Genomic DNA, 17,359 nt, shown 5'->3' on the forward strand with positions numbered 1-17,359 from the left:
TCGGTAGAATTGTAAGGTTATCGTGTGCATCTACAGATTTTGGAGCTCAGGAAAATCGTTTCACAGTTTTCACCGGATGGAACTTAGAATTTTGCAAGCACCTCCGAGTGAAATGGTTCCACTGATAGGTTACGCATACGGTGAAGATCTTGGCGTACTTGGCTTATGCTACATTTTCTAATTTCATTTTAATTGTCAATTTAATTTTCACCATTTTAACCTTCTATATACCGTTTAAAGTTTCACCTAGGACTTAATACAAAATCTTTTACATCGTTTGTATAACATAAATTTAGTTATATGGTAGAGGGTACCAGCCGGATACTTATGGTAGAAGATACTTATTTTCGTTGTTGCACAATTAACTTCAATCAAATTAGTGGATCAACTGAGAAACAGCTGAAGCAAATTGCGTCACAAATTTGATTGGACTTAACTGTAGTCGATATAAATGATTTGTCTCGTACGATAAAAATTTTCTGCATTGCTCACTGAGTATAATGAATGTTTGCAAACAAAGTTTAACAGATAGGCGATGATTGAGGTGTTTTTTTAATGGGAAAGTGTAACGCAGTGGTCATTTCGGTACATTACCTTAAATTTCAAATTCTGAAGCGCTCTTAAGTATATGACTCAATGTCATCACGGCTTCGTTGAAGCGGCGGTTATGTCACTTATAAGCTGTCATCACTGTCATAACAGAAAATAGTGCAAATCGTGCATCAATAATACAAAATATGTCAATTTCGTTGAGAAATTTTATCATATTTAATCCGCTGTTTTCAAGCAAAGAAGGAGATGTAAGTAGCTAATTTTTCACTTTATAACAACCAATAAACACTGCCAAATTACCCTCCGATCACAAAACTTAAAGGAAGCGAAAAAAATCCTCTTCTACCATCCAGCAGAAGTGGAATTGGATACACAAATTAAAGAGATTGGATTGTGTGAAGCGATTCTAAAATTTGCTGGGTAATAGATCTGCTTCCATAAAATATCTTACTCTGTACAATTTGAAAATATTTTTGTTGCAGGACGTACACAAAACATGATTCGTGCGAAGTTGTCAGGACGCAGAAAACAATTCAATTGTACTATGAACCGGAACCAAATTTCTGGATGATAATGGCAAGTGATAGTTTGGTTTTGACTTAAAATTAAAATTAGTTTCTGTCGAAGACAACGCGGTATTATCACACTATAAAGAACTGTGAACAACCTGCAAACCATTCAGTACAAAAACGTTTCTTATGAAATCAACATCTCATTCCATTTGCAGACGATAAATGCTCCACATGACACAAAACAGAAAGATAACATCGAATACAACGAATACAGAGGTGATGAGGTGCACGAAAAGGTCTACCGCAGCATTTTGAAGCAAACTTATCGGATGTTTCGTCTGTTCTGCGGATCATTTCAAAATCACATTCCTGCTGGACAGGGCTATTCTGTCGTGCCGCTAGAGCTTGTCAACAAACTCAAGGAGTTTTACTTGGAGGTGGGTAGATATTTCGATTCGGTTCAATTTGGTGTTTCACGGAACATTTGGTTCACGTTACAGTATATTACAACGATGAGACTGGAGGACAACAACATTTTTGACATCTTTTGCAGTACACCATACCTTCCACTAAACGAGCTATTGTTCCTGCGAGTTCACAATTTCGTTCAACTGATTCAGTCTTCATTTCCTATGATTTCCCATTGTGTGCTTTTTTGTAACGAACATGTCGTGTGGTACTGATCCGATCTGATTTCGTCGACAAAGCACTTTGCTAATTACTTTAATTGCAGGAGTGATATCAATCCAACGGATCTCTATTCGATAAATGAGTACATGCATTCGACGTTTTTCGTCAAATTGCACCAAGGACAATCGAATCTGTGTTCGTTCGCTCGTGGATCGTTGGCTGACTTAGCAGAATCGACAGAATTTGCGGGCGTTAATCGTGTAGCTCCAATCATTCACATATTTAACGAAAAGAAAGTTCGAAAATTCCAGTTGCTGGTGTATCGATTGCTTGACGGTGTCATTTGTTTACTCGTTGACGGTCAGTTCATTTATTGTCTAAAATTAAAGGCGACCTTCAATTTCTAATTATTTCTTTCAGAAGCGACAGAAATCACCAAAGAAATATTCGACGAGCTGTTCATTCACTTCAAAATAGGCCAACAGTTAACGACAATCAACGACGAAATATTGAAATTTCAACAGACCGAAATGTCACCGTCGGCCGATAAATCGGATTCGGGACCAAAATTCATCTTTTTCAATGAGCTCAGCTTCAAACACACTGAATCGTTGCGACTGAACCAGAAACAATGTCGCCCGAAAAATGTTCCAGTCGATGTGATGAATCTGATAACGGATTTGTACGAAGCCGATATTCGCAACAAGCGACCGTGTGCCAAGGAATCGATTGTTAAGACATTGAACGATTATTGGATTGTTTGCCGCAAATCCAATTATCGTCATTTCTTTGTCATTGTGCATAGGAATTCAACGATGCTAGAAATTACTGAGGAGGCAAAGCGACTGTACAATGTCCATGCACAGGATGTGTTTTTCGAATGAATTTTATATTTGGTTGATCAAATCAGAAAATAATCGATGAACGGTAAATAAACATAATTTAAAGTGGAATTTAGTTTCAATTGGCAGCTGGTCCGGAATCGATGTTCTCATACGATGACTGTTGCGGATTCCTCTTCTTGACGACGTACACCTTTTTGTTGGATAGACAAACGACGTAGCTGTGTTCTTCGAACGCGATGCTAATCCGCTGGAAACTATTGTTTTCGAATTGTTCCGGATCCACGCTGTAAACGTAAAATGAACGAAAGTTAGTTTGTAAATGGAGCTGGTAAATACTATGTTAACTATTGGCTGTTTTGGCCTAAACTTTTTGAGAATCTGGGTCACTCAAGAGTGTTCATAGGATGTTAAAGATGTCTCAATGTCTTCACAAAATTCTTTCCAAATGATTGGAGTCACAAATTTAGTTTCGATTTCGATGGGGAAACTACGCGGGCAAATACTGGAACAGGTGCTATTTTCTATTGGCGTCAATAGAGGGAAATAGGGGGCAAATAGAAGGAAATAAGGGGCAAATAGAAGGAAAAAGTGGGCAAATAGAAGGAAATAGTTCGCCAGCAGATGAGCCAATAGTCACCAATAGCAAATAGATGGGACAAGATTTGCTCGCGTAGTGTTCCTCTTGTTAAATTTCTATTTATGTAAACAATCAAGTCGATGCCAAAAAATGATTCAAGAAACTGATGATTCATTTCGAACTGTGTTTATTCCTCCACCACTTCGTGCGGGACTCACTCATCAGGAACTCTATGATAGACCGAAGTCAATTACAAAATAACTATGAACTCTATGTCGTGTTACATAGCAGGTCTTAAAAGGAAGGAAAACATTCAACATTGTCAGCAGAACAGAACATCAGAGTGTGTGTTCTAACACACACAAAAAAAAACACACAAAGACTGACTGCTGGTTTGCTATCATCAAACAATAGTGTGGCAGACTGAACTTACTTGTCGGTGATATTGATCAATCCGTTAATTATATTCGCACGATGTTCATCGTTCTCCAACTCTCCGCCGCTGGACAGGACAGCTCCGTCCTGGGTCAGCACCAAGAAACCAATTACATCGGGAATTTTATCGAGAGCAAGCATTTTGTTATGGAAAAATAAATGAAAACAATGGCGAGTACTAAAAAAAATTACGAACAGCTGATTTGACTTTATATCAGAAAGCACAACAAAAATGAAAAATGTTGAAGCCAGAAAAGCACCCGATGTATCTGGAAGTCGGAAAATTTTATTTTATTTTGTAAAATTTATGAATGAATACAGAGACGATTTTTGAATGAAATTGGTCGTCATCGTTGAGATCATTCGTCTCTTTCGAACTGCAATGATCAAGGTAGCTAACTCTCTTTTCATTGTCATTTTCTATTAACAATAAACATTTGAATATCTCGAACCGTACGAAACTGAGTCCAAAGTACGCGGCCATATCTAAAATCTACCTCTCTTCACTATACGGCCATCTTAAAATCAGGAAAAAAATTAGAAAAAAGTGGTGTTAAATGACTCGGCATCGAAGATTCTAAATATTTTGTTGTTTATTGTTAAAAATAATTGCAAATTTATCGTAAACACGTCAAGTAAGTGTTGTGTAATGTTTGTACATGTTGTTGAGCATTCAAAATCCGTGCAGATTCGCTAAAGTTTTAGTTAAAAAAATTGTGTCACGGTTCTACTTCCAGCAGCCACACCCTGTGAAATTTTTCTATAAGTGACTTGTACCGAAAAGCCGAAAAAAAGTTAATTCTAATTTCCTTGTTCCGCAAACATTTCGGTTTATAGGAGACAATAGAATATGCAATTTGTGATTGAAAACATAAAGCCGCTGGAGAGGACCATTTTCTGAAAGAAATTTTTGTTTCCTCGATGGTTTGTTTTGTTATTGAACTAGGTAAGGTGACGTCACCTTATTTTCAAGCAAGAAAAATCGATAGTTTTTCTGTAGTCAACTTTTTTTACGTTTGCCATTCTGTTCTGGATATTTTTTCGTTCGCGAAAATTACATTCCAAATTCCTCTTTTTCCTATCATATCTACTAACAGTAATGTAAGGTAAATTAACGATTAGATATGAAGTTGTCATTGTATACACATTTAATATGTACAGTCTATACACAGTACGGTACACATATAATAAATTTAGGATTACGTCAGTTCTATTTAAAGCGATATTCCACTTCGTTTTATTTAGTTTTTAAATATTTCTATATGAACATAGCATAAAGCGACGAGCCGATATAAATGCTGTTGATATTACCGCATCGCTTAATGTATACGATTTATATGGTAGTAATATACCGTGCTGTATACCTTCCATGTTTCTGTTCCATTTTGGTTTATTTTCCTTTGCATACATCTGTATACTGTGGAAGTGTGAAAATTAAATCTTAAGTTGGTTTACACATTCGAGCATAGAACATCGTGCCTAGCATTCGTCGATAAATCGAAGGAATGTAGTGCAGTGCGGCATTTAGTGTTGTTGCGTTTTTAAAATCGTATGCAGATGATCAGATACCATTTTTTTACGTGATTTAATTGGTTTTCGGTGCTATAAGTCTTTCTATGGTAATAATTACAGGGCCAAAGATAATTAATTATTTGATGAGTGAGAGGGATTGTTTTGAAAAGCAGCCTACCGAAATCGGGCGTGTTTTCTAGTGGAACTTTTTATAGGTGTCTAGAATAGACTTCGACCCTAGAAGCCAAAACCACTATCAAAAAAATTCTTCGAAGCTTTTATGGCTGGTGAAAGGTGATCAAAAACCGAAAATTTAAACTTTTCTTACCAAAATTTCTCCAGGTACACGAGCCGTGCAGGGTCGTGTGGGGTGTCATTAGAAAGGTAATCACATGTACTATTGAGCCGAATAGAGACTCATTGGTTTTAAAATTAATCCACACTGAAATATGTGCAGTTGAAGTTTTCATCCGAAGACTTACACTGTTCTTACCAATATTTCTCTAGTTACACGAGCCGTACATGGTGGTGTGGGGTATCATTTGAAAGGTAATTTTATGTGCTATTGGGCCAAATAGGGTCTTATGGGGTTTGGATGCATATGCGATGAAATATGGGCACTTAAACATTTCAACTTCTCATATTTCATCGCATATGCATCCAAACCCCATAAGACCCTATTTGGCCCAAAAGCACATAAAATTACCTTTCAAATGATACCCCACACCACCATGTACGGCTCGTGTAACTGGAGAAATATTGGTAAGAAAAGTGCAAGTTTTCGGTTGAAAACTTCAACTGCACATATTTCAGTGTGGATTAATTTTAAAACCAATGAGTCTCTATTCGGCTCAATAGTACATGTGATTACCTTTCTAATGACACCCCACACGACCCTGCACGGCTCGTGTACCTGGAGAAATTTTGGTAAGAAAAGTGTAAATTTTCGGTTTTTGATCACCTTTCACCAGTCACAAAAGCTTTGAAGAATTTTTTTTGAAAGTGGCTTTGGGTTCTAGGGTCGAAGTCCTTTCTAGGCACATATAAAAAAGTCCACTGGAAAATGCGTCCGATTTCGGTAGGCTGTTTTTCAAAAGAATCCCTCTGAACGGACTCGTTTGTTTTAATCATATTAGTTAATGACGGAAGGAATAAAAAGAACTCTTTTTGCATACACAGATAATTGTAATTAAATTTTTGGAATGATGTCCCTTACTGGGTGTGGCTAATAATTAAAAGAGAACTGTCGACAAATAGATTGCAGATTGTTGAAGGGAGCAGTTGCAAGCAATCTCTTCTGCATTGCTAGGATATAGAGTATTTTGTATAGATAATGAGGTCAGAGAACATTCACCTAAAAAGTGAGAAAAAATTGAATGGCTTTCAGAATAAATTTGCATTGAACTTCACATGCCTATATCACTCGTGTGTGTCAATAGACAGAAAACCTGATACCAAAATTTTTATTGGACACGAATGATATTAGGCGGTCAATTGATAAAAATTCGTGCTATAAATATAGACTATACAACGACCGGATAAATTCATTATCATGAATGAGTTTTACTGAATGCCATCACTGACATAAATGATGTAATGGTGCTGGAAGTTTAATTAAGTGATGATAAATGATTATGAAAAATTTTATTCGAGTCGAAATAGAAATTTTTTAAATGTTTAATGGTATTAGAGGTCTTGACCATAGATAGTGAAAACAATTGACCTTTAGACTTGTCTGCACGGTTTCCACACATTTTTTTTACATGATCCACTCGATCGCGGAATGTTTCGAGGTTTTAACGGTGAGCCTTTTCTTGCAGGAAACGTACTAAACATCTGAACAAGGAGAACAAACAATAAATATTCAACATTTAACACAAGTATGTTGCCCCCCCCCCCTTTTACGCTTTGCATTCATATAAACTAAAAGCAAACATTTCATTACAGTAACGAACGAACAAACCGCCGAAAATCCCTAAGAATACATCAAAACACTATGGATCAATTATATCCGAAAGAGGTCCGTATCTTGGAAACGGTCGAAGACATCCAAGAGCGGCGTGAACAGGTCTTGAACCGTTACAATGAGTTTAAAGTGGAGACACGCCAGAAGCGTGAACGACTTGAAGACTCTCGTCGGTTCCAATATTTCAAGAGAGGTTTGTTTCACCGCATGAACAGAACCCATTTTTTACTCTGCGAATTCAACGTTTTCTCTCGTGTTATCCACAGATGCCGATGAATTGGAGAGCTGGATCCATGAGAAACTACAGGCAGCTAGCGAAGAGAGCTATCGCGATCCGACCAATTTGCAAGCTAAAATTCAGAAACATCAAGCATTTGAAGCTGAGGTGTCGGCCCACAGCCAGGCCATCGTCAGTCTGGACAATTCGGGTCAGGAGATGATCAACCAACATCATTTCGAGTCGGAAACTATTCAACGTCGATTGGATGAGCTTCACCGTCTCTGGGAATTGTTACTGTCCCGATTGGCCGAGAAGGGCTTGAAATTGCAACAGGCCCTAGTGCTGGTGCAATTTTTGCGTCAATGTGAAGAGGTTATGTTCTGGATTAAGGACAAAGAAACTTTCGTCACTGCCGATGAATTCGGTCATGATTTGGAACATGTCGAAGTATTGCAAAGAAAATTCGACGAATTCCAGAAGGACATGGCGTCACAGGAATATCGAGTGACTGAAGTCAATCAGTCGGCTGAAAAATTGTTGCAGGAAGGACATCCGGAACGAGACACCATCAACAAGAAGAAGGATGAATTGAACGAAGCCTGGTAAGTTAACGATAAGATTTTCTTACCTTTCTTCAATCTTCTGACAATGGTCTTTCAATTGTTCCTGCATGCCTACTTAACAAAATATGAAATTTTTTAATGGATTTCTTCCATCCGCTTCGACATCTAGGCAGCGATTGAAACAATTGGCTATTTTGAGACAAGAAAAGCTGTTCGGTGCTCATGAGATTCAGCGATTCAACCGAGACTCTGACGAAACAGTTGCATGGATTGCCGAAAAAGACGTTGTATTGTCTTCCGACGATTACGGCAGAGACTTGGCTAGCGTTCAGGCCCTACAACGCAAACATGAGGGCGTTGAACGTGATCTAGCAGCGCTAGAAGACAAAGTCGCAACATTAGGAGCCGAAGCAAAGAGATTGTGCAGTATCCATGCTGATCACAGTGATCAAATCAGAGAAAAGCATTCGGAAATTGCTGCTTATTGGCAGTCACTTACAGCTAAGGCGAAAGAGCGAAAGGAGAAACTCGACGAATCATATTTCTTGCATCGTTTCCTCGCCGATTTTAGAGATTTGGTGTCCTGGATCAATGGCATGAAAGCTATTATTTCAGCCGATGAACTAGCAAAGGACGTGGCTGGAGCTGAGGCTTTGTTGGAACGTCACCAGGAACACAAAGGTGAAATTGACGCCCGTGAAGACAGTTTCAAATTGACCACTGAGGCTGGCCGTCAGCTATTGGAGCGTGAACACTACGCCGCAGCTGAAGTTCAAGAAAAATTGGCACTTTTAGAGAATGACAAGAGTTCATTGCTGTCGTTGTGGGAAGATCGTCGCATTCTATACGAACAATGCATGGACTTGCAGCTATTTTACCGTGACAGTTCACAGGCCGACACCTGGATGGCAAAACAGGAGGCATTTTTGGCCAACGAAGATTTGGGTGATTCGCTCGATTCCGTTGAGGCATTGATTAAGAAACACGAAGACTTTGAAAAGAGTTTGGCTGCCCAAGAAGAGAAGATCAAAGCATTGGATATTTTCGCAACCAAACTAATCGATGGACAACATTACGTAAGTTCTCTTTGATTTAATTACGAAATTTCATTTTCTAATGACAAAATTTCAATTCTACAGGCTGCTGATGATGTGTCCCAAAGACGATCGATGTTGCTTGCTCGCCGTTCAGCATTATTGGAACGGTCTGCTGCTCGTCGTCAACTTCTGGATGATTCAAATCGTTTCCAACAATTCGAAAGAGATTGTGACGAAACCAAGGGCTGGATTAGCGAAAAATTGAAATTCGCTACCGACGACAGTTACTTGGATCCAACCAACTTGAATGGAAAAGTGCAGAAACATCAGAACTTTGAACAAGAAATCAACGCAAATAAATCTCGCATTGAGGACATAACAGCAACCGGCTCCGAATTGATTGAAAAGAGTCATTATGCTTCCGATGAGATCAATTCGCGAATGCAAGAAATCGTAACGCTTTGGGAGTCATTGGTACAAGCATCCGACAAGAAGGGCTGCAAATTGCAAGAAGCATCGCAACAGCAACAATTCAATCGCACAATTGAAGACATTGAATTGTGGTTGAGTGAAATCGAAGGACAATTGCTGTCCGAAGATCATGGTAAAGATTTAACTAGCGTCCAGAACTTGCAGAAAAAACATGCTTTGCTCGAGGCCGATGTTATGGCACATCAAGATCGCGTTGAGGGTGTCAAAGTAACAGCCAGCAACTTCATTGAAGGAGGTCATTTCGATGCTGACAACATTCGTAACAAGGAGAGCGCATTGACAAAGCGTTACTCTGCTTTGGCTGCTCCCATGACCGAAAGAAAACAACGTTTGGCCGATTCATCGCAAGTGCAGCAATTGTTCCGTGACTTGGAAGACGAGGCCGCCTGGATCCGTGAGAAAGACCCGATTGCCGGCTCAACGAATCGTGGACGCGATTTGATTGGTGTTCAAAATTTGATCAAAAAACACCAAGCCGTTTTGGCTGAGATCAACAATCACGAGAGTCGTTTACTCGCTGTTGTCAATTCCGGAGAGCAAATGCTTGAAGATCAGCCGTACTCCAGCGAAGATATTCGTGCGCGTTTGGATTTGTTGAAGGATCAATGGTCCAATTTGAAAGAAAAAGCTTTGCAACGCAAACAAGATTTGGAGGACTCATTGCAAGCTCATCAATACTTTGCGGATGCCAACGAAGCCGAATCGTGGATGCGAGAAAAGGAACCCATCGTTTCGAGCACAGACTACGGCAAAGACGAAGACTCGTCCGAAGCATTGCTTAAAAAGCACGAAGCTCTGGTATCTGATCTGGAAGCATTTGGCAACACAATTCAAGCCCTTCAAGATCAAGCTAAAAACTGCCGTCAACAAGAGACACCAGTCGTTGACATCACCGGCAAGGAATGCGTTCAAGCTCTATACGATTATACAGAAAAATCACCTCGTGAAGTGTCGATGAAGAAGAATGACGTTCTCACTTTGTTGAATTCAAACAACAAGGACTGGTGGAAAGTCGAAGTTAACGATCGTCAAGGATTCGTTCCAGCTGCGTACATTAAGAAAATCGATGCAGGTCTAAGTGCTAGTCAACAGAACCTTGTCGACGGTCATTCAATCGGAAAACGTCAATCGCAAATTAACGGCCAATACGACAATTTGCTCGCTCTTGCTCGTGAACGGCAAAACAAGTTGAATGAAACGACAAAAGCTTATGTTTTAGTCCGTGAAGCTGCCGATCTCTCTGCATGGATTAAGGACAAAGAGAACCACGCACAAATTGCTGACGTTGGTGAAGATTTAGAGGAAGTGGAAGTCTTACAAAAGAAATTCGATGATTTCAATGACGACTTGAAGGCTAATGAAGTTCGTTTGGCGAATATGAACGAAATTGCCGTCCAGTTAACAACTCTTGGACAAACTGAAGCAGCTTTGAAGATCCAAACTCAAATGCAAGATTTGAATGAGAAATGGGCTTCATTGCAACAAGTAACAGCCGAGCGTGGCAGCCAATTGGGATCCGCGCATGAAGTTCAACGATTCCATCGTGACATCGACGAAACTAAGGACTGGATTGCTGAGAAGGAGGAAGCATTGAACAATGACGATTTGGGCAAAGATCTACGAGGCGTTCAAACTCTCCAGCGAAAACATGAGGGTGTTGAACGTGATCTAGCCGCTCTGCGTGACAAGATCCGTCAATTGGACGAAACTGCAAACCGTTTGATGCAAAGCCATCCCGATACCGCTGATCAAACGTACACCAAGCAAAAGGAAATCAACGAAATGTGGGATCAAATCATTACCAAGTCGACTGCCCGACGAGAACGACTATTGGATTCGTATGATCTGCAAAGATTCCTCAGTGACTACCGTGACTTGCTCGCTTGGATCAATTCGATGATGGGTCTGGTCACCTCCGAAGAACTTGCGAATGATGTAACCGGAGCCGAAGCGCTGATTGAACGTCATCAGGTATGTTAATTATTTCTGTTGTAAATTTTGAATTTCCTAATTGTCCGAACATCGTTGAACCATTCATCATCTAGAATCAACGGGCAGAAATCGATTACTATTACGGTATACCACAGGTAGACAATGATGTGAGAGAGTTTTCATAATCAAATTTGGTTGTTGTCGTTGTGTTTTTTATCGTTGGTGTCTCTTTGACAGACTACCAAATTCGTAGCTGACGAAACTTTCTAATCCAAGCTAACATAACACAAAATGCAATTGGTTTTGATTTTTTTACGCTAAATTTACGATCATAAGTGTTGATCATCGCATCGATACGTCTCTATTCGTAAAGCAATCGTGTTTTACTGGCTGAAGATTTTTGAAGAAAACTTAATTAATAAAATCTTCAGGCATCACGCTATATAATCACTTTGACTTTCAACTAAATTGTCGGTGGATTATCTGTCCACTAATACTTACTGTTAATTATTAGACGCGACCAATTAATCTGTTACAGACGGCAAGCATATTACCAGTATTATCGGGTCTATTACTTCCATTGATAAAAGTATTTTTAATCTGTTGAAATCTTGTACTTCAATTTTTAAACATGCATTTTACTATATAAAGGACCATTGTCATTATTTTTGTCGTCGTCGTAAACCGACCTGTTTATGTTCGCTGTTGTTGGTCCAAATGATTTCATTCTTTTTTGTTTTTTGTTTTTTGTTTTTCTATTGAATTGATTGAATTGCTGCAAACGTAGCCCATTCTTTCTCACGAACTATTTCCATTTCGTGTCTGTGCGTATCGTGCGTATTGACAATTTTTTCCAAATGTCCTTGCATTCTTAAGATGTCTGCATTCGGAATGGAATAGCAAATCTCTCTGTTGCGTTTACTTAAACGAATTTATCTTCATTTAAACGAAAATTCACTCTAATCCATTAATTGTAACGAAACGTTCAGAGTCTGCCTGGCACGCGATCCACGAGATACACACAGCCATAACACGCACATTTAATTTGATGTTTTTTTTTATTGTTTTAACAAAATTTAGAAATTCATTTCAAATACACACACTCAAACATACATACACTCACTTTCTTAATTTTGTTAACGCATTCCATGCTTCATCATTCTATTTTTCTCATTCATTCATTTGATTAATTCTTTATTTTATGGCATGCCACACTGGGCGTAATACATTATGTACAGGTCAATTTATCTATACACTTTATTTCGTTGGGTATTTATACACGAAAGAAATGAATCACTTTCTTCGGAGATGAAAATCAGTCGTTCTACTAAACCAACTCGTACCTAGAAACTTGCTACGAGCTTCCAACTAAATAATTTCGTTTCCACTTAACAGGAACATCGTACTGAAATCGATGCTCGTGCTGGAACGTTTGCTGCATTTGAACAATTCGGCACCGAACTGCTTCAAGCCAATCATTTTGCTGCGCCGGAAATTCAAGATAAAATTGAAGAACTAGCAAAGGCCCGTGAAGAGCTCGAAAATGGATGGACCGAACGACGTTTGCAGCTCGACCAAAACCTCGACCTACAGCTGTACTTGCGCGATTGCGAACAAGCTGAAAATTGGATGTCAGCTCGTGAAGCATTCTTGAATGCAGAAGAAGTGGATTCGAAGGGCGACAATGTCGAAGCGTTGATTAAGAAGCACGAAGATTTCGACAAGGCCATCAATGGTCATGAGGAAAAGATTGCTGCTCTGCAAGTGCTTGCTGATCAATTGATTGCTCAGAACCATTATGCAGCCAGTTTAATTGATGATAAGCGACAACAGGTGCTCGAACGGTGGCGTCACTTGAAAGAGGGTCTGATCGAAAAACGATCACGATTGGGAGATGAACAAACTTTGCAACAATTCAGTCGTGATGTAAGTAGCACTGATTTGATCCGCAATCAAATTCCTAATTTTCGATTTATTTCTTCAGGCCGACGAAATCGAGAATTGGATTGCTGAAAAATTGCAATTGGCAACTGAAGAATCGTACAAGGATCCAGCAAATATTCAATCGAAACACCAGAAGCATCAAGCATTTGAAGCTGAGTTGGCTGCCAATGCCGATCGTATTCAAAGCGTATTGTCGATGGGAGGAAACTTGATCGACAAGAAACAATGCAGTGGCTCTGAAGATGCTGTTCAGAAGCGTTTGTCGCAAATTGCCGAACAATGGGAATATCTCACCCACAAAACGACCGAAAAGTCGATGAAATTGAAGGAAGCCAACAAGCAACGGACATACATTGCCGCAGTCAAGGATCTCGACTTTTGGTTGGGTGAAGTTGAAAGCTTGTTGACATCCGAAGATGCTGGCAAAGATTTAGCATCTGTACAGAATTTGATGAAGAAACATCAATTGGTTGAAGCTGATATTCAGGCTCATGCCGATCGTATTAAGGATATGAATAAGCAAGCCGATTCGTTAGTTGATTCCGGTCAATTTGACAGTGCAGGCATTCAGGAGAAGCGTCAGTCGATCAACGAACGCTATGAACGTATCTGTAATTTGGCAGCTCATCGTCAAGCTCGATTGAATGAAGCCCTTACCTTACATCAATTCTTCCGCGATATTGCTGATGAGGAAAGCTGGATCAAGGAGAAGAAATTGTTGGTTGGCAGCGATGACTATGGTCGTGATCTAACTGGCGTTCAAAATTTGAAGAAGAAGCACAAGCGTTTAGAAGCTGAACTTGGTTCACACGAACCAGCCATTCAGGCGGTGCAGGAAGCCGGTGAGAAGTTGATGGATGTATCCAATCTGGGAGTTCCAGAAATCGAACAACGTTTGAAGGCATTGAACCAAGCATGGGCTGAATTGAAAAACTTGGCTGCTACACGTGGACAAAAGTTGGATGAGTCGTTGACCTATCAACAATTTTTGGCTCAAGGTACGTTGCCACTTGAGGCAACTTAAAGACAATTTTTCATTGACATTCCGTCTTTTTTTCCATTCAGTCGAAGAAGAGGAGGCCTGGATTACGGAGAAACAGCAATTGCTATCCGTTGAAGATTACGGTGACTCAATGGCTGCAGTTCAAGGTTTGTTGAAGAAGCACGATGCTTTCGAAACCGATTTCGCTGCTCACCGTGACCGATGCTCATTGATCTCCGAACAAGGAGCAACGTTGGTGGCGAACAAGAATCATCATGGGGACAGTATTGCCCAACGTTGCAACCAATTGCAGAATAAATTGGAGAATTTGTCCGCACTGGCTGGTCGCCGTAAAGGTGCTCTTTTGGATAACTCTGCATACCTTCAATTTATGTGGAAAGGTTCGTGTCGTACTGTGGCAATGGCCATTTTTCTATTAAATTTTCATTGAACAAAATTATTTGCAGCTGACGTTGTCGAAAGCTGGATTGCTGACAAAGAAAACTACGTCCGTTCAGAGGAATTCGGCCGGGACTTGTCAACTGTTCAAACTTTGTTGACCAAACAAGAGACGTTTGATGCTGGTATGTTAATGAAAGGAAATGTTCATTGCTCACGACCTAATTTCAAATGAATCTTTTCAGGTCTCAATGCTTTTGAACAGGAGGGCATTCATAACATTACCGCATTGAAAGATCAACTAATTAATGCCGAACACGCTCAGTCTGCAGCGATCCTGAAACGTCACGAAGATGTGTTGTCACGTTGGCAAAAGTTACGCGGTGCATCTGAAGCCCGCAAGAATCGTCTACTCTCGATGCAAGATCAATTCCGTCAAATCGAAGAATTATATTTGACCTTCGCCAAGAAAGCTTCGGCCTTCAACTCATGGTTCGAAAATGCAGAAGAGGACCTCACTGATCCCGTCCGTTGTAACTCGATCGAAGAGATTCGTGCATTACGCGAGGCACACGCACAATTCCAAGCATCGCTGTCATCCGCCGAAGCCGATTTCAAGGCATTGGCTGCATTGGACCAGAAAATCAAAAGCTTCAATGTCGGACCCAATCCGTACACCTGGTTTACAATGGAAGCATTGGAAGACACATGGAGAAATTTGCAAAAGATCATCGAAGAACGCGATGGTGAATTGACGAAAGAGGCTCACCGACAAGAAGAAAACGATAAATTGCGTAAGGAGTTCGCTAAACATGCTAACTACTTCCATCAATGGCTTACGGAAACAAGGTGAGTGCGACTAAATTTACCAACATTTGTGAAATTTTCACACTTTGCAATTTTATGGAATTCGTTCAATATTTAGGTTTTATATACTCGGCTGGGATAATTATGGGTAAATAGGTGTTATTGGCGCTTAAGACTATGTGCAATAACAAAGCTGCGCAATTGTTTTCATTGTCTAACCACTTATATCGTCTGTGTTATCGTCTATTCATTATTGACAAAGACGGCAAAGACGTCGTCTGACATAGCTAAATGATTTTATTTCCAAAAAACGTAGATCAAATGAAGTAATAGATTCAACGATTATCCATCATTGATATGATTACGCCTGTGAACGGTTTATTGCTAGGCAGAAAGAGTCTGCTGAATTTTTTTTTTCAGATTAACTGAGTCGTTAATCGGCAGGTGCTTCAACAGTCTACGGCTTCAATAACTAGCAAATTTTAACAACATTGAGCCAAGCAAAAATAACCCATGCTTTCTAAATGTTCGTTCCGTTCATTACTTGAGGAATGAACTTTTCCTGAAGTCAGAATTGTACCGTGAAACATACACACAAAACTCCAGTTTCGACTAACTTTGCCTTGAATTAATGAACCGCAAACCGCTTGACTCGAATAAGAATCTAAAATCAAATCTAATTGTATTTCACAGAACATCGATGATGGAAGGATCCGGTACACTAGAACAACAACTGGACGCCCTCTGCAAAAAAGCTAAAGAAGTGCGAGCCCGTCGCATCGATCTGAAGAAAATCGAAGAACTAGGTGCACTGCTCGAGGAACATTTGATCCTAGACAATCGTTACACGGAACACTCAACGGTCGGCCTGGCACAACAATGGGACCAACTGGATCAATTATCGATGCGAATGCAACACAATTTGGAACAACAGATCCAGGCTCGCAATCACTCTGGCGTATCCGAAGACTCACTGAAAGAATTCTCGATGATGTTCAAGCACTTTGACAAGGACAAGAGCGGCAAACTCAATCACCAGGAATTCAAATCATGTCTGCGAGCGTTGGGTTACGACTTGCCAATGGTCGAAGAAGGTCAACCCGATCCCGAATTCGAGGCCATTTTGGATGTGGTCGATCCGAATCGAGACGGTTATGTGTCGCTGCAGGAGTACATTGCATTTATGATATCGAAAGAAACCGAAAACGTACAGAGCTACGAAGAAATCGAAAATGCTTTCCGAGCAATTACCGCATCCGATCGACCCTACGTCACCAAGGATGAGTTGTATTGCGTAAGTGTTGCCACAATCAAGTTTATGGTGAAATGCAAGACGGACACTAATGTCGAATCGTTTTTTCTTAATTTTCTACAGAACCTCACCAAGGACATGGCAGATTATTGCACCAATCGCATGAAACCGTATGTGGATCCGAAGACCGGGCATCCAATTACTGGCGCTTTAGATTACATCGACTTCACACGTACGCTGTTTCAAAATTAAAGAAACTCTTTATAAGCAGACCCTTCAATTGGAGCTAGGCTAGGTATATCAGATAAGATGCATTGTGTAAGTTATAAGCGAAAACCTATCTGAACAAGCAGCCATCCTTCTATTTCCCGTATTTTAAAACTTAAGAGAAAACGGAAACAAAAATTTTATCTATTCGATCCCAGTAAACGAGACATTTGAATCGTTACGAACAATATTTTAGCAGTATAACGCTATAAATGCAGCTTATATTTCTGTTAGGGCTACTTCTAAACAGCAGCTTACACGTTTGTAATTTTCCAAAATATTTTTAATTTCTACAAACCTAAATGTCAAACTTTGAGCAAATACAATTAAATTATAAAACTAAAAAATTGCCGTTTCTATAAGTCATTCCCTTGATTTGATTCAACGACTTTTACATGACTAGGGATATGAAGATGAAAAGTAGAGTTTTCGTGT

At 39.8% G+C, this 17,359-nt stretch overlaps 3 protein-coding genes across 7 annotated transcripts; 2 read left to right on the plus strand and 1 right to left on the minus strand.

Moving 5' to 3' along the window:
• Nucleotides 1-112: 112 nt before the first annotated feature.
• On the plus strand, nucleotides 113-2,644 carry LOC119081120 (vacuolar fusion protein CCZ1 homolog). The gene is made up of 8 exons (XM_037189864.1): nucleotides 113-128; nucleotides 682-800; nucleotides 875-972; nucleotides 1,035-1,128; nucleotides 1,280-1,501; nucleotides 1,565-1,740; nucleotides 1,798-2,054; nucleotides 2,115-2,644. The coding sequence occupies exons 1-8, from the start codon at nucleotides 113-115 to the stop codon at nucleotides 2,576-2,578; spliced, it is 1,446 nt and encodes a 481-aa protein (XP_037045759.1). The 3' UTR covers nucleotides 2,579-2,644.
• On the minus strand, nucleotides 2,565-3,755 carry LOC119080811 (ragulator complex protein LAMTOR4 homolog). Its single transcript, XM_037189383.1, has 2 exons — nucleotides 3,550-3,755; nucleotides 2,565-2,823 (listed from the first exon to the last, which is right to left on the minus strand). Exons 1-2 carry the CDS (start codon nucleotides 3,690-3,692, stop codon nucleotides 2,655-2,657), a joined length of 312 nt encoding a protein of 103 aa, XP_037045278.1. The 5' UTR covers nucleotides 3,693-3,755; the 3' UTR covers nucleotides 2,565-2,654.
• Nucleotides 3,756-4,039: 284 nt separating this feature from the next.
• Nucleotides 4,040-17,105, plus strand: LOC119080660 (spectrin alpha chain). 5 transcript variants are annotated; one of them, XM_037189080.1, is made up of 15 exons: nucleotides 4,040-4,186; nucleotides 6,884-6,943; nucleotides 7,011-7,222; nucleotides 7,296-7,851; nucleotides 7,982-8,888; nucleotides 8,952-11,312; nucleotides 11,387-11,428; nucleotides 12,669-13,199; nucleotides 13,258-14,215; nucleotides 14,283-14,600; nucleotides 14,667-14,783; nucleotides 14,844-15,447; nucleotides 15,524-15,553; nucleotides 16,099-16,699; nucleotides 16,781-17,105. In XM_037189080.1, exons 3-15 carry the CDS (start codon nucleotides 7,060-7,062, stop codon nucleotides 16,907-16,909), a joined length of 7,317 nt encoding a protein of 2,438 aa, XP_037044975.1. In that variant the 5' UTR covers nucleotides 4,040-4,186; nucleotides 6,884-6,943; nucleotides 7,011-7,059; the 3' UTR covers nucleotides 16,910-17,105. The 5 variants fall into 5 exon arrangements, with proteins under 5 accessions (XP_037044975.1, XP_037044977.1, XP_037044978.1 ...); XM_037189081.1 differs by lacking the exon at nucleotides 4,040-4,186 and adding an exon at nucleotides 5,023-5,170; XM_037189082.1 differs by lacking the exon at nucleotides 15,524-15,553.
• The last annotated feature ends 254 nt before the right edge of the window (nucleotides 17,106-17,359 follow it).

Source organism: Bradysia coprophila, unplaced genomic scaffold, assembly GCF_014529535.1.
Source record: "Bradysia coprophila strain Holo2 unplaced genomic scaffold, BU_Bcop_v1 contig_350, whole genome shotgun sequence".
In the NCBI taxonomy this organism is placed as follows: domain Eukaryota; kingdom Metazoa; phylum Arthropoda; class Insecta; order Diptera; family Sciaridae; genus Bradysia; species Bradysia coprophila.

What these genes read in the sequence shown, in the direction of transcription:
- LOC119081120 (XM_037189864.1), top strand. An exon ending in CAAATTTCTGGATGATAATG is followed by an intron (nt 1,129 to 1,279) that starts GCAAGTGATAGT and finishes TTCCATTTGCAG; the next exon opens with ACGATAAATGCTCCACATGA. An exon ending in TGTAACGAACATGTCGTGTG is followed by an intron (nt 1,741 to 1,797) that starts GTACTGATCCGA and finishes CTTTAATTGCAG; the next exon opens with GAGTGATATCAATCCAACGG.
- LOC119080811 (XM_037189383.1), bottom strand. Translation starts at nt 3,692, where the DNA reads ATGCTTGCTCTCGATAAAATTCCCGATGTAATTGGTTTCTTGGTGCTG. An exon ending in TTGATCAATATCACCGACAA is followed by an intron (nt 2,824 to 3,549) that starts GTAAGTTCAGTC and finishes TTACGTTTACAG; the next exon opens with CGTGGATCCGGAACAATTCG.
- LOC119080660 (XM_037189080.1), top strand. Translation starts at nt 7,060, where the DNA reads ATGGATCAATTATATCCGAAAGAGGTCCGTATCTTGGAAACGGTCGAA. An exon ending in TGCAACAATTCAGTCGTGAT is followed by an intron (nt 13,200 to 13,257) that starts GTAAGTAGCACT and finishes TTATTTCTTCAG; the next exon opens with GCCGACGAAATCGAGAATTG. An exon ending in CCTTCAATTTATGTGGAAAG is followed by an intron (nt 14,601 to 14,666) that starts GTTCGTGTCGTA and finishes AATTATTTGCAG; the next exon opens with CTGACGTTGTCGAAAGCTGG.